General features: G+C 39.1%; 1 protein-coding gene across 4 annotated transcripts in view; it reads right to left on the bottom strand.

The window, feature by feature from the left end:
• SUSD6 (sushi domain containing 6) overlaps positions 1-17,267 on the bottom strand; it is a 79,948-nt gene that overhangs the window by 20,935 nt on the left and 41,746 nt on the right. For 3 of the 4 annotated variants that reach the window (XM_060761942.2, XM_060761985.2, XM_060761958.2), the window contains exon 2: positions 14,207-14,403. In XM_060761942.2, coding sequence (XP_060617925.2) covers positions 14,207-14,327 — 121 coding nt within the window. In that variant the 5' untranslated portion in view covers positions 14,328-14,403. The remainder of the gene's footprint in view (positions 1-14,206; positions 14,404-17,267) is intronic. The other variant, XM_060761950.2, reaches the window with a different exon arrangement.

The following is a 17,267-nucleotide window of genomic DNA, read 5'->3' as shown; positions in this document are numbered from 1 at the left end:
CCTAAGTGAATTAAGGAAATTAAGTTATGAAAAATCATTCACAATTTGTGACAGGATGCCAGAAGGAAGGAAGCCATGCCTGTTTCTCATTAAAAAAAATCTCCTGGATCCATTTTCTTTTGATTGAGCACAATAAAATTCAGCATATTTGCTATCGGCAAGTCATCAATATTAGGATCTCTTGACTCTACAAATTCTCTTGCAGTAACACATTTCTGCCCAGTTCTTCTAGCTTTAGTAGCATTTAAACACCCACAAAGCCAAACCAAAGCCATCTACAAGAGTTACAGCTGCAATGCAAAGACCTTAATGCTGACAAGCAGAAAAAAGACAATGGAGACTCAAGAGATATGTTCATTGTGCCAAATCCCAGTTCAGAGGCGAACCACCACTGAGTTTGCCTCTTTGGAAGCCAGATCTACTCCTTGATTTATTTATTTACAGTATTTATATTCCACCCTTCTCACCCTACAGGGGACTCAGGGCAGATCACAATGCATACATACATGGCAAACATTCGATGCTATAGACACACAACATATATAGATAAGACAGAGACACAGAGGGTATGCTTTTTGAATTCCAGTTTCATGAGAGTATGCTTTTTGAATTCCAGCCACGGGGGAACTGTCGCTTCCCCATCCACTGTGACACTGATGGAGTACTTCCTCATTCTTTGCAAGCTGCTGGAGAGTTTTATGGCGCCGTAAATTAATTAAATTAGCCTCCCCGCATAAGCGGTACCTAAATTTCTTACGTGACAAATGCAACTGTCTTCCGGGCTGCAAAGGTCGACAGCAAGATAGACAAATGTCCTGCCGGAAGCTCACTCCAACCCGGGCTGGCTTCAAACTCATGACCTCTCAGTCAGCAGTGATTTTAATGCAGATGACTCCCAAGCAGCTGCGCCACAAGACAGTCCCTTTGAAAATCTTAAGAAAGCTCTCTGTAGTATGTGGACTTCAAATACTATCATACCCCACCTTTCTCCCTGTGGGACTTCTCTCTCTTTGTAACTTAATTAAACTATGTAAATACTGCTATTAATAAATAACTGCTTTTCCAAAAATTGTGGCAGAGAAGAAGGGAAAAAGTTTGATTAAGTGCCCTACTCCTTCCAAGCAAGTAGCTAAAGGGGGTATATATCACCCAGTAGGCAATATATAGGAAATTCCAAAAGCAGCCCGCACGATCTTTCATGTCTGCTGCAATGGTAGAACTATTGATACTTTATCAATAATAATAATAATAATAATAATAATAATAAATCACACAGTCCTAGACACTTGGGAAGTGTCTGACGTGTGATCCAATACAACAGCCAGCATGCTGTGTGCTAATCTTGTTGTATTTCAAATAATAATAATAATAATAATAATAATAATAATAACAAAAAGAAGAAGAAGAAGAAGAAGAAGAGGAGGAGGAGGAGGAGGAGGAGGAGGAGGAGGAGGAGGAGGAGGAAAAACAGCTTTATTTATATTCCACCCTATTTCCCCTGGGGGACTCAGGGCGGATCCAAACAAACAAAAAGGCAAACATTCTATGCCAACAGTAAAGACAAATATAAAAATTCAAGATATCCCCACATAAAGAGCAACTTAAGCACAACAACTATCATTTAAATAAAACATAATCAATTGAAAATTACATCGAACATAGAACTTAAACATAAAACATGTGAATTAATATATTGAAACAACACAAAGGTTCACAAATGTGTGAATAGGTCATATGGTCAAAGTTGTTAAATGGGCTAATGTGATTGAACAAGGCCTGAGTGCATTTATCTTTAGTATCTTTGGACAGTGAAGTTTCCAAATCAACTAGTACTGCTGCTCTCTCAGACCCACTACTTTCACCAGATCAGAATAAAAGATTAAAAAAACATAATTCCAGTAAAATGACAATAGGCCATTAAGATGAAGCAATCAAAAGAGCAGCTACTGCACAATGCCTGCGCAAGGCAAATATATGCATCATAAGCAAAAGTAGCAGGTGGTGGAGGATAATTGTCTCCTCAATAATTATTTGCAAAACAGGACACACTGCATTTAATGCACAGCCTTCAATCTGCTTAAAGAGCATGTTTGCATTTTCAGATAATTCAAATTTTGGTGTATATTTTTAGCTGATGTAATCTGAGGCAGAAGTGATTCTGATTTAGAAACATTCTCACATTAAAGTTACAGTGATCATTTCGATGCACATGTATCAGGAAAAGACTTTACAGTACTTTAATTAGCCTTTTATGCACATTAGTAAACCAATAACTTTGTAACAAAATGTGAAAAAAAAACTCTGTTCCTGGTTTGAAAGTGTCATTCCTGTTTAATTGTGTGGCACTTAATTTGAACATAGCTGTTATACTCCATAAACTTCGTTTTTGTGACTGTCACAAATTATTTTGAATTGCCTGAGACTCGATGAGGTATTTATTGAAAAACTATAGCAAAATGTGCTTTATTAAAGTTTTTGCAGTTTAATAAACTTTCCCCATGTTTTTATGATAGAATCAATTAGGAAATGACATATATAACCCAGGAACAAAAATCGTGTTACACTGTTGTATGTGTTAAAAGCAACATGTGTTAAATGCCCCATCCTAAAATATGGGGAAAATCCATATGGAAATTAAGTTCAGTAATGTTGCCAAAGGTTTGCATAAACTAAAAGAATACTCTCAGTGCATATGGGAAAGCATTGCTAAACCTCCTATTGCTTAAGCCAAGTAAGCACAGCAATGCCAAATGAAGCAAGATCTTGTTTCTAAAAGCAATTTGAGTACAGCTTCATTTTTCCTAAGACTCATCATAAAGACGATGGCTTTGAGGAGCTTCCAAGGACTGAGTTACTCTTAGTGTTCTTAAGAAGGAAATATTTATTCCACCAAATTCTTGCCTAACATGCTGGTTTCCAGGACATGTCAATTCTCTCCCGTCATCCCAGTCAGCACTTAGCTGCTCTGATAACACAATATCATCAACATTCAAACAATTTTTCTGTGGGATTTTAAAAAAAGAAGAACTGACCCCAATTTGAGTCAGTCTTCCCAAAAGCAATGCAGAAGGGAGGCAGACTGGGATTACAGGAAACTGCGGCTTCAACCCATACAGCTCACTCTTTGACAATTTTAAAGTGAGCTGAAGGAAGATGATGTGAGCAGAAGTGCGATGGGAGAAGTGGTTGTATTGTTGCTTCAAACAACCTCATGTTATTTATTTAAACATACAGGACCACAAACAGGCCACTTTGGAACAACTCAAATCACTCCTTTTCTTATTTCCAGTGCATAAGCCTTATCTTCACACAAAAAGAAAAAAGAAAACAGCAAACAAAAACGTAACATTTGTGACTGACAGACTGAAACAAGGTCTTTTAGTGGGCAGCAGACTGTTACAGAGTTTAATTCATGAGGTGAGATTAACATACTTATGTTTGTTAGCACAGAAATTGAATTACAAGGGGCTCTCCTACCTACTTGTGACAAATATTGATTCAGTTTAGCTCTGATTCATATATAACAACTATATCATCATTTATTATTATAGTGGGCCCGCTGTATCTGCAGGTTCACAATCCACAGATTCAACCCACTGCAGATTCAAACTGCAGTACTGAACAAATTACACAATAACTTTGCTGTACTTTACACAACACATTTGTGAAGCTGTAGAGAGATGCAAACACAAGGCTTACAGGCAAACACAAATATAGCAGCCCTATCTTATCGGGGAAAGAAGAGCAAGGAGATTCAGACTACAGTACAGTATTAGAAAAAAATGACCCTAATAATCGCATTATGTAGGATATGGTGTGGAGCAGAGCTGGTGAAATCCCTGGCTGCCAGGCATGTGGTCAGGCACCTATTCTTCATACTCGCCTACCTCTAGGGAGACCGCAAGCTACCTACTTCTGCCTTGCCTTGGCTTTCACTGCTGTCCGATGCCACTTCATTAATATGGAATAGAACAGTGGGTCCCCAGGTGTTTTGGCCTACAACTCCAAGAAATCTCAGCCAGTTTACCAGCTATTACGATTTCTAGGAATTGAGGGCCAAAACATCTGGGACTCACAGACTGAGAACCACTGGACTACAACGGCTAAAATGGATCATTGCAAAAGCCTGCTAGAGACACTGAAGGGGATACAAAAGGAAACTGTAGTAGCATCAAACCATTTTCAGCTAAAAACCCAATCCTGACAAATTTAAATGCTGAAAGCATTAATGAAGTAGTGCTCAAAGAACTAGTACAAACTTCTTACAATGGCCACGCTGGCTGTGGAGAAGAAGTCTGAAAGTCTAGATAAAAACAAAAGACAATACTGGAGAGTTGGGACACATGGGAACCTAGAAAAATTCTCCATTGAAACAGCTGGAAGAACCAAATGAAAAGATGAATCAGAGGTAAAGGCCACACACTCTGAAATATCCATGCATATAGATACACCCCACAAGATCCACACACTCTGAAATATCCATGCATAGAATAGATACACCTCACAAGATCCACACACTCTGAAATATCCATGCATAGAATAGATACACCCCACATTCTATTTCTTGATAAGCCTCAGGCAATGTTTGCAAAGGTTATTGTTGGGACCCGCAAAGTCAAATTAAGCAAAGATGGAAGGAAAGAAGTTCTTAAAAACAATCAGATTACAAACAAGTTCATATTTGTAAAGACAAAATAGTTTAGTAGGATGGCCCTCTTTCTCTTTACTGCATACAAAGGGAGACAACTACATATGAGTGGATGACAAGGAGCAATGCTTCTGATTTTCAAGCATTTTAGAATGCCTTATGGTTGATGCAGGTACAGCCTCAACTTGTCACCACACAGAAGGCATAATAAACAAGCTGCATTCCAGTTCAATTCTCAAAGATCTGAACATTCCTGCTCCACAATCTGTTATTTCCTCTGACTTGAGACCTAAACCTCCAAAATGAAAATTCAGGGGATGGGACAATGTACCCCATTTTCCAAGATGCCATGAGAAACAACACAATGAGCTGTAAGTCACAAAGGCAGCTGCTGTTTTAATAACTTTGATATTTTTTGAAAAAAGGTTTTACACGTAATGTCATGAAATTTTATTTCCTATACATGATGCTATGGTATTGCAAATTAAAAAAGAAAAATACAGGAGTTATTGAATATTTAAACCTCTTTGTGTCTTTTTGGCCCACTCTGTATGACAAAGAAACTGGATGATTTAATATACGTCTGAGTATCTGACATTTATGTAGTGGAGTGCTAGAAGTCACGGTTTTGGAACAGCTGAAGTCATGACAGAGCTTTGAGTGGGCTCCTGACAAAGAAATGCATTGATGAGTTCTCAGCTCCTTCGAATGAAGTCATAACTGCTAGAAAGATCACTGAGAGCACTGGTGTTTTCTAAAAGTTTCCTAAAGGATTTTGTGTTGTTCTGCGTGGGACAGACATGAGAACTGGATGCTTCCCTCATTAAATGAAAGCTCAGTTTCTTAGTATTTCAAGGGAGGAATGCTGTGCGCAACACGATTGAACATCCGAGACTGCTATCACAATAGAAAGCATCTTGAAACAATTCCTCTTCCTTACATGTTACAATGCATCCTCTGATGATGTCAGCCACAGATGTAGGCGAAACATCAGGAAAAAATGCTGCTAGAACATTACTTGCACAATGTTTATTATAAAATCCCCAGTTGTCTTCTGCTTATGACACTTCGAACTCTATATAACATGGTTTGCTTAAAACAGTAATCTGAGAAACCAAGGTCTGAAGCCAGTTTGATTCTTTTTCCTTCTCAAAATCTATATACATTTATGGAAGTGTTGTGATTTTCAGCTTTCATTCAACTTTTTTTAATGAAAGAAATGTGCCTCAGATTTTTTTCCCAAATATTTTTTATTGAATAGTACTTTAAATACTATATTACAGAAGAGAAAAAGTATTGTGGGATAAAAAGGGAAAGGTGTCCTTAGGTTCTGGGGATCTATGGGAAAGGGAAAGTAAAAAGGGAGCAAGGGAAAGTAGGGGGGAAGGATAAATATAGTAAAAAAAGGTAGGAAGGGGGAAAAGTTTATTAATTTCTGATCTCTTTCATAGTGGTTTGTTTATTTTCTATCTCTTTTCTTCACAATTTGCTTCTCCTGGTGGGGACAAGAGACAGGGCCTTCTCTGTGGTGTCTTTTTGAGCAGGCCTTCCCAAATACGGCATAGCTAAACGGAATTATGGAACTACTTGATAACGCAATGGAATAACAATTTGACATAGAGAAGCTCACAATGATGTTTTAAGGCTTTGTACGTTTTTTATATTTTTTATATCATATGCCATTGTTTAAACATTTCTTTTTTATTTGTTATAATTGTTGAGACATGGAATTATTGCCAATTTGTGAACCGCTCCAAGTCGCCTCTGGGCTGAAAGGGGCGGAATATAAATATAGCAAGTAAATAAATAAATAAATCTGGTACTTATCTTGGGAACAAGAGTCATCCCCAGTTAGTACTTGGATGGAGGATTACTAACAAATATAAGGTGCTATAAGGTACATTTCAGAAGAAGTAAACGGCAAAACCATTTCAGAGTACAGGTAGTCCTCATGTTACAAACATTCTACTTACTAACAACTCATAGTTAAGAATGGGGGGAGGGAAATCTCACTTCCCAGAAAGGGAAACTCATTCCTGGAAGAGTTATCATGGGGAAGAGGTGAAATCTTCTGAACAGGGGCACAGACAGCAAAACAAACACCACTGGGGTGTTAATTCTTCCCTATGCTATTTCAAGCAGGCCTTCAAACAGGGTTAACATTAGTTTATAATGTGAGGACCAAACGCTTTGTTGACTCGGGCACTTAACGTGACTGAAATTGATACGACTATTTTATCAGCAGCTATCGTTGAATTTTATCAACCATCTTAATTAATAGGGGGTTTTATACTGTTTTTAAATACATCTGTTTTATGTTATTGGCATTATTATTGTTTACAATTGTTTATGTGTTTTACTGTAATTGTCTTATATGTTTACCGTGTTTACTGTATTTGTATATACCACTACACTACCACGTGCTTTTAAGCCATCCCTAGTCCCCTTTGGGAGATGGTAGCGGGATATAAAGTTGTTGTTGTGATTTTCCAAAACTTGCATATGGACACACACACACACATATATATAGATAGATAGATATATCCCATCTTGTTCATAATTTGGGAACTGCCTGTATTCCTTGCGTAAAAAGATCTACAAAATTCATGGGATTGCTTTCTGTTGACAGGTGACTTAAACACACACCCACAATGCGTGGCTTAACTGAATGGAATGCAATAGCTAGGATGGCTGATCTAAATCCCTCTGCTCAGGTTTAGGGATGTTTTAAGAAATTAAGGATTCTTTATTAGCATGAAGGTGGTATTTTGCCTCTCTGGTGACTAAGCTTTTTGGGTGTGTTCAGTCTCCGGTTTTATTACTGTATTAGATTTATACATTTATCATCACCACCCCTTAAACTGAAAAATCAATTTGAGTAAACCTTTTGATCAAATGCATACAAAATACCCTACTACTCTTATCTGTCACCAGGGTTGACAGGGTTGCCGTGAAGTCTGAAACAACCTGAAGCCACAAAACAACATGTCACTAGTTCTAATTCTTTCAGTACTTAAAAATGAATGAGGAGAGCTCCATTCACAGACACTTCAAATGGGTAAGTCTGCGGTAACCTTAATGTTACAAAAAAATACAAACTTTTCCATTGCTCACTTTTGTTTCTACTGTGCATGTCAATCAGTCACAAAGCAGGCTTTCAATTAAGGGACAAATCCATCTACCTCTAAGAACCTGGGAGTTATGGTAATTCCCCTTTTGAAATGCTAATGCCATTACAAGCATAGCACCAGAAGACAAGTGGCAGAGCCTGGCGGACAGAAGTTCTGGCTGTGTCCTTATGCAGATGGTCTAATCAGGACCTTTTGTAAACCATCTATCCTTCCACCCACCCGCTTGCATCCCCTATGGGCCATGCTTGATGGGATCTGCAGCTGTAGTCCAGATAAATAAAGAAAGGGTTGGGAACATGTAAGGGAGAGTCTTTTCAGATGAAGAATGTAAGTGTGCCAATAGGCTGCAGTATGGAGGCAGCATGCAGCTACATTCTTAGCCATGCTTACAAGTTTCTGACGGCGATTTATTATCTTTATGGCTAAGCCAACAGCTGAACCAGGAACTCGGTTAATGCTCTTAGCCCCCAGAACAAAATGAGGGCCTTAGAATGTACTTGAGCGAGCTACCCTATAAAAATCTTCACAAGCTCAATCATTTTGTTCACAAAATGTGGAACAGAAAATATGTTTTGCACCCCCCCCCCCTTTCCTGAACCCAAAGCACAAAATTATAGATACTCCTGAAACACGTTTCAAGTTGTGAGCTTTTTCCCGATCATACACAAACACTAAACCCGTTTCCAAATAGGTAAAAATTACATAAATCCAGATTTATTTTTTCGAGTCAGGAGCGACTTGAGAAACTGCCGGTCGCTTCTGGGCACGGACGTTGCCCAGGGGATGACCAAATGTTTTTGGTGTTTTGCCATCCTTGTGGGAGGCTTCTCTCATGTCCCCACGTGGGGAACTTCAGCTGACAGAGGGAGCTCATCCGCGCTCTCCCTGGATTTGAACCTGCGACCTGTTGGTCTTCAGTCCTGCCGCCACAAGGGTTTAACCCACTGGGCCACCAGGGGCTCCTTCTGTACATCCAGATGTTACATAGCTTTTGAGGACATCCTCCAAAGCTGTCGCTGGCAGGTACTACCAAAGGTCACTTCAAGAGAGAACATTCCTACTCATATCAACCAAGAATTATTAAAATGTCTTTGGAAACTTTCACTTGTTCTACCACTATCACCACTTGTGATAATTCTGATTATCCAACCTGCTATCACAGATCTTTTCTATAACTTTATCTCAATGCTCAGTGTGTGTGTGCCTTCAAGTGGCTCCATTAATTTTTCATAGGATTTTCTTAGGCAAGAAATCCTCAGAGGTACTTTTGTCAGTTCCTTCCTCTGAAATATAGCCTTAAGCACCTAGCATTTGCTGATGGTATCCCAACCAAGTAACCAGGACTGACCCTGCTTGGTTTCCAAGATCAGATAGGATGCAGTGCCTTAGGGATATTTAGACCCCTTGTATCAGCATACTTGACCCCAAATGCATGTCTTGTGTTTAAACTAAATGATTTAATAGTAGACAATGAAACTATTCACAATTATTTATTGTTCAAATGCACGTGGATACAAAACAGTGTTTTAGCTTTGTTCTTTGTTCTTGTTATTAACTACTGCCAAGTTGACTTCAAATAATATGGCAAGCGCATGAGTGACAGACCTACAAGTCACCCTATCATTGACAGTCTGCTCAGGCTTCGCAGACTCAGGAATGTAGCTTCCTTGATTGAATACATACACCTAGAATGTGGTCTTTCTCTTTTCCTAATGCCTTCTACCTTACCAAGCATTATTGCCTTTTGATTTGGCTCCTGCTCCTACGTCTCAAATCAAGGGTGTATCTACACTGTAGAATTAATGCAGTTCGACATCACTTTAACTGCCAAGGCTCAATGCTATGGAATAATGGAAGATGTAGTTTTACAATGTCTCTACAGACAGCCAATCATCTCACACCAGAAGCGATTTGCAGTTTCTCAAGTTGCTTCTGACATGATTATCAAAACAGTCTTTATCCTTTTCTGCAAAAGAGTGCTGGTGCCTCACTAATCTACAACTCCTAGGATCCCACAACATCTGCCTGCAACTTTATTAAAAAGGGGTTCCAGAAACACCCTAACACACATCAAATTTGTCTTTTCTCTGAAAAATAATCCCGATTTCCCCTATCATGTAAAGGGTTTTCAACAAGTCTCCAAGCAGACCACACAAAGTGTCTCAAACTGAGTCTTCAGTCAAGTGGAAACTAGGCTAACATTTAAACAGGTGAAAAAACACATTAACTGGCAGAGAGTGCACTGCTGATTAAGCTACTGTATCCAGCGGATGAATATTCCAGTGTTTCAAAAGTTGTTTCTGTTTCACCACTGTACTCCTGCCTGGACTTGGAGATGTCTGAGAAGCTATCATCTCGCCAAAAGGAAAAGCCACAAACTGAAGATGGATATAAAGAAGCCATTTTATCACAAGTTGACACAACAGCAGTATTTGGTTTCTTTACACTGTCAGAGACACAGAAAATAAACAACATACAAACAAATAAGCAAATACTAATTGGGGGGGGGGGTTTACAAAACTATTAGTTTTGTTTCTTTAGCATCTTTACAACTATCATTTTGTTTTGCTTCTGGCAGGGTGCTCGGATGGGCTGATTTGCACTTTGTAGAGCTGAAAGATTTGTTCAGTCCATAGCTGCAATCCAACATCCCCTTAGCATAGTGTAAATATCCACATTTAGAGGCATGGTTTGCCAGCTGTGAAATGCATGTCGATGAGTGGATGCCATTGTCCAATGCACAATGCATAACCATAATGTACAATATATGATGCACAAATGTAAAGCACAAAGCACAACTGCAAAACAAAGGGTGCAATCACAATGTGCAAAGACAAGGCAAAGAGAAAGACATGGTTTGTGCAACAGTCTCAGCCTGAATGTAAGGAGGGGAGAAGGGGAGCTGATGGAGTAACCAGTAGATCAGTCGGAAAAGCCTAAAGCACTTCAGTCTGAGGCTTGTGATCACCAATGGAGTCTAAACAAGGACTAAGAAGCTAAGGAAGGAGTTTAAAATATTTAATGGGAAGGAAAGGAATGGAGTGAGAGGCTGGCACTGCTGGCAGGATAGCGATGGATCAGTAGAAAAACAGGCAACAAAGGTCAAGCTAGTTAAGCAGCAGCTATAAACTCGCAAATAATCCAATCAATGAAAGCGAAACTTGTGAATGTGGAGGGCCAACTCCATTCAATCCATTCACTCCCACAACCACACCCCTGTATGTATATTCTCTCTTACTCTCTTTTGTGGCTCCTCCAATAACTATCTTCACATAAAAATGAAATGTATTTCCTAAAATCCATATTATAAGTAAGTTTGAGGAAACACTGATTCAAACGCACTAGGCATTGTGTTTTCCAGGTATTCAAGTCTTTCACTCAGAGTCCCCAGTGACGCACGCAATGGGTTAAAACCTTGTGCTGGCAGGACTGAAGACTGACAGGTCAGAGGTTCGAATCCGAGGAGGTTGTCGATGAGCTCCCTCTATCAGCTCCAGCTCTACATGCGAGGACATGAGGGATATCTCCCACAAGGATGGTAAAACTATCAAACATCTGGGTGTCCCCTGGGCAACGTCCTTGCACATGGTCAATTCTCTCACACCAAAAACGGCTTGCAGTTTCTCAAGTCACTCCTGACATGAAAAAGTCCCTTGCTCTCCACTAGGACTAATGAGAAATTTTCCCAGAAAGCCCCCCCCCCTCAAAGCCTAACTCCTAACTTTAAAAAAAAAGGGGGGGGGAGGGAGATGGATTGTGAAATAAGGAAAATTCAGTCTGTTACAATGTCAAACCGATGAAGCATCTTGGTGCTACTGAACTGGATAAATCAGCACATAGGAACTTAAATAATAAGTTATATTTTCTTTCTCTTCCTCCAGCAGCAACATCCGTAGACAAGACTTCCACTAGAGAGAATTCTGGATCCAACTATAGTGTTTTCACTTTGCAATATATGGAGACACAATATATCTACTTTTATAAGTTTAGAATTGTTTTGATCTGTTTTTAAAGGTTTCTAATAATCTTTTTATTGCACACTACTTTTGGGAGCCCTGATAAGCAGTAATGCGTTCAACAAATTCTTTGAAGACATAAATAAATAAATACTAGATGTGGTGATGTGAAATAGCACTGAGAAGGAAGAGCCCAACTACGACAAGAGAACAAAAAGAGGCCAGAGACAAAGGAATATGCCTCCAATTTAAAAGTGCAGAAATAAAGGTGGGGGCTCATTTTTTTTTCTCTAAAGCTATTCTCCTTCTGCTCCTACTCTGCATAAGCCAGCATTAAGTCCACAATGGAAGGAGGAACAAGGCAGCGCCTGCCCTTTTGAAAACAGGTCAGTGTTGTGAATATACCATTCTGAGCACAAAGTCAGTCATCTGTCTGCCATGACATTAATATACAGTTCAGCAGAAATACGGTTGGATGGCATCAGCAGTTTAAGCCACTGTTCTTAGTGGAACGGCTGCCAGCCCAATGCAGAACCCCTTCACCACAAAGCTGTTTTTCCATTCAGTGCATCAGGGCAGCTCCCTACATATTATGAAGATGGTCACACAGGGCTGCTCCTGTCACTTGCAAGGCAGCTCGATATGGATGCACATGCTAAATTATTTGTCCACAGAGCCTGGGGATAGAAACCTGCGCTCCACTGTCTGATTTCATACAGCCTCCAGCTTGAACTCCATGCTGATGCACTTTTATTTCATGGTGAATACAGCTGCTAAAATGTGAAACATAGCGATTCTTAGTAAATACTGGAACTCTAAGCTTTGAATCTTCTGTTCCTTATCTAATATAATTTAAATTATTTTTACCATTCAAAAACTATATCCCAACTGCTTTATGTTTCATTATATTGACTTGATTTCTTACATGAATATCATTTCCATGACCTTTCATTCTGATATCACACAGTGTAATTGGTGCCATATACCACTTAACTCTCACATATGTATTTCTTTTTCCAGTATATGGTGTAGTTCCCCTTTCAAGAGGCTATATCTCCTCCCCTTTGCACTGTAATTGTTAGCTCCCTCAAATTAAAAATTGAGGCTATAGATTTTTATAGCAAAATGCCCTTCTGAAATCAAGTGAAGAACAACAAATATTAGTATGCCTTTCTGGAAAGAAGTTGCTTACAGACGCCATACTCTATTTATACATACCACAGCTTTCCCCTACCACCAAGTTCCTTGTGCTGTATACATCAGGGTTATTTTATTTTATTTTATTTTAGTTTATTTTATTTAAAATAGCAAAACTAAACAATCCTTTTATTATTAGGAAATGTGCTGGGGGAAATCTCAAAAGCATTAAAGCTCCCGAAAACATTATATAAAGTATCCATTTTTTGAGGAAACTGCCACAGCTCTTCAAAGCAGTACAGTCAACACTGACAGTAAAATTACACCGCACAGTGCTTAGCCACAGTATTGAGATAGAAAATCCATGTAAGCACAAGCATAGCTGAACTGAATACTATGTGCTGAAGACAAGAACAGGGAAGGGCTGTGGCACGCATATTTACAATACTGTATGTCAACCACAATTTGCGGACAGCTGCTAGTTAATTTTTTGAGTATTAGCCTTTCTATAGCGTTTTACATCACAATCAGATGACAGGAAAGTGGTGTCCGGGCAGCTGATGTTTTTCTGGTGCCAAGGGAACTCTGGTAACAATATCCATGACTTCTTTTGTACCAGTTTCTAAAGAGCAAGTAATCCTCTAGAGAAGGATCCCTCAAAATGCTGCTCTTCTTCCTGTGTCTCTTCCAACTCCAGCTAATGACAAAACTGGTTGGAGATGATGGGATGTGTCCTGGGAAGTGACAATTTAGAACCAGGCCCTTACTAAAGAGTTAAGGGGTGGGTTGTGTGCTCCTACTGATATCAGAAGCGTGATCTTATTTATCCCTTCTCATTTTATCACCACTTCCATGACAATAGCATAGGTCATGTTAACTGTTTATTAAACTAAAATAATAGTCATTCTGAATGTGTTTTTGTGTCATCGTGAAGGAACAGTGGCAGTGTTAAAGGACTGGGTTTAAGTACAATAAATAAATTTGGATGAATCTCATAGATAGTCTCACTGTATCTTTGAACCAGAATCCTGTTGTGGCCACACATTAGCAAGAAAATTGTTGGGCAAGTGGTTCCATTTCTCAAAAATTGCTGAAACATTGTACCTGTATGAGATGCTATAGGTCAGTGATGGCAAACCTTTTAGAGATTGGGACATTGGGGGGGAGGGGGGGCAAAAAGGAGTGCGGCGAGAGAAGCAAACTATTTACTTGTCTCAGCAATAGTATTTGGGTAATACAACTCTTCACCTGCTATATAACTAATACCTTTGTATCTGTGCCTTGAGCTGCCACAAAGAGGGCTAGAAACATAAGACAGAAAGAGCTTTACTTACATGAGTCCAGTCCTTCCACCGAATGTGTGCTGAAGAAAACCAGTGGGAAAAAAATCCCATGACTGATCAAGGTAAGTAGCGATGTTGCGGTGCTCTTTGTTGACACCATTCCATGGTACATCTTTTAGATATAAAAAAAAATTCAATTTTTTCTCCCCTCCAAAGTTTCAAGATTTGCTGGTTGAGGTGAACTCTATCTACAACAAAAGAAGAGAGAAAAGGGTTAGATAAAACATCTTAAGTGGGACAAGGGAGAAATGAAACAAAATACAAGAAGACATTTGAAGAGATCCAAAAACAAAGGCAGGGAGTCCACAAAACAAAAAAATAAACTTGCCTGAATGGACTCGTGTACAGTTACATAGTACAGAAAGGATTAAAAAAGCCATATATATGGGAGTGGAGGTAAAAGCGAGAACCCACCAGACTACGTAGAGAATTAATTCTACAAACATCAGGTAAACCAGTTTTGCCAGACAGATGCTTCTGTGTTTTCAAGGCTCACAAAGAAATGGCAGTTGGACTAGACTAGACTAGACAGATAGGATAAATAAATAGAAATCTTTCATTACACACCTGTAGGAAGGGGGGCGTTCAACCAGAAATCCCCCAGGAAAAGAAATCTCCAGAGTTTAGAAACATACGTTCGTCTAAACAAAACCGTCATGGGAGGAAGTCAGATAGAAAAGCAAGCTGCAGTGTCAGAATGTCACAACTTTGAATTACAAAACAGCACAGATATTTAAATTCAGGGAAGTGACATCATGCCTTCCTCTCAATACACTATTAGATTCAATCCAATGGTCTATGTCACCTTCTATATTCAGAACCTAAGCCAAATACCTAAGCAAAAACCTGTCCTACGGCAAGTTGTTTCAGGAAGTCAATAATGTATACAAGGCACTCTTAAATGCAATCCAGAGCTGTTAGTATCATATAACTACTCCAGTCCCAATCAATTTAATGATTCCCCTGATCCCAGGTACTCAGAATGAGATTTCAAAACATGCAAACAAAAAACGAGTGACGCATTAATATAGATTTTGAAATACTGGCCTAAATCCAATTGCTAGTCTCAACTAGAGCAAGCCCATCGAATCAGTGGAACGTAAATAAATGTTGTTTTCCCAAATTCCTTTCAACAGCTCTAATCTAGGTGGGTCTAGCTATTGGAAATTTTAGAGTAATGGGCATCTTAAGTAGGAAGAAAATTAACTTAAATGAAATTTAACTGAAATTATAGCACTGTGACTATTAATCAGCGTAAAATGGCAATGCATTGGAGGGGATCAAGAATAATTACAAAAAGCTACAAGATATCTAATATTATAAAAGCACAATGGGTCTAAGTCAGAACCAATTAAGAGTTCGGTATGATTAAGAACAAATGAATTAATGGGATTGTTTTAGCTCCAATTCTTATGGTTCTTCAGTGAAAACAGCAATGCAGGCAACCTTTCTGTGGCTCCATCCCTGGATATCTCTGTGACTTCTGTTGCTATGGAGAGAAGACAGGGCTTCCACCAATCCCTCAGTGCTGCAATGCAGTGTCACTACTTCCCGATCATCTGTTTACAAAGTACATGGCTTATCTCTTAATACATAAGAAATGTTTTGAAACGGATATGTAAGCCGATGGAAAAGCAGCTGGGAAGCCAAAGTGCTCAAAAGAGAACCACAAAAGCTTTATTGCTCTGCATCTTCACTGACTAGTATAGATCATCATAAACCCTTATGGGAAATATGGTCAACCAGAGCTTGGAAAAATGACTTTCATAAGCTCTGACAAAACCTGAACACTTAACCTCCGACTCCTACTATATATTAGAGTAAACAACAAAGGAAACCATGCCAGCTTTGTTTTAATACTAGTGACCAAACAAACACAATGTAGAAACCCTGCAGCATGGAAATCTTGAATAGAAATCAAGGGAAAAATCAGCCCAACTGATTTTCTTGCAAGGTCTTTTCCCTGTCCCACCATTTTCACAGGTACATGTTCGGACAATGGGAGAAGGCCTAGCTGCTGGTTGCTCCCAGGCTCTACGTCTCCCTTTCTAGACAAATTAGACTGTCATTTTTCTGGTTACTCCTTTTATGGGCGGGTTAAGACTCTGTTTCAGCAGGCCTTTTGGGGGTAAATACTTGTGAGAAAAGATCTTCAGATTCTATGAGATATGTGTATGTACACACACACACACACACACACTTTTTTGTTCTATTTTAACTGTTTTTATATTTTAAATTATATTCATTTAAACTTTTCTAAGCTAATTCCCAGATTGAGTAAAAGTTATTATCAGCATGGTAACATTTTAAAATAGAATAATTTATACAGGGTGAGGCAGCATAACTTCCTTTTTTAAAATGCGTGCCATTCAATCGGTTGAAGACGTAGCGGAGCGCTAGTGGTCTTGTTCAAGAGACGGGAGTATAAATTTTGTCCTGACACAGTTCAGTCGCCATCATGCGTTGGAACAGTGAGGAGCGTGCTTTTGCCGTTGAGGCCTACTTTTCAAGCAGATTTGGAGTGGCCGGCCTGCTCTCCAGATTTGGCCCTTTGTGATTTTTTTCTATGGGGTTTTTTTGAAATCCCGTGTTTATGTAAACCGTCCAAGGACCCTACAAGATTTGAATACCAACATCCAGGAAGAAATAGCCAACATAACACCTGCTATGCTGGCAAGAGTCATGACAAACGCCAGAAATCGGTTTATTCGGTGTATAGAGAATGGAGAATGGGGGACGTCACCTACCTAATTTGATCTTCAAAACTACGTAAAACAAAACTTTAGTTATGCTGCCTCACCCTGTATTTGTGTGAACAGATGAGAATATTTTTCATGGCAGCTGTAATTATAGGTTCTGACAGACTCCACTGCTTATTTTGTCCTGAGCATGCTCTTATTGGGAAATTATAGAGAGGATATTTTATGTGTTGAAAAGAAAAGAAAAATGTACTAACTAAAGATTGCAACGGAAGACCAGTTGCAGGGAATGCTTCCATAACAGACTTCATCTAGCAGTAGTTTTAGGCCTGAGTTTAGCAGTGAGCCAGCAT

The sequence above is a fragment of the Anolis sagrei genome, chromosome 1, assembly GCF_037176765.1.
Source record: "Anolis sagrei isolate rAnoSag1 chromosome 1, rAnoSag1.mat, whole genome shotgun sequence".
Lineage (NCBI taxonomy): Eukaryota > Metazoa > Chordata > Lepidosauria > Squamata > Dactyloidae > Anolis > Anolis sagrei.
This window is presented reverse-complemented; position numbering and strand designations above follow the sequence as displayed.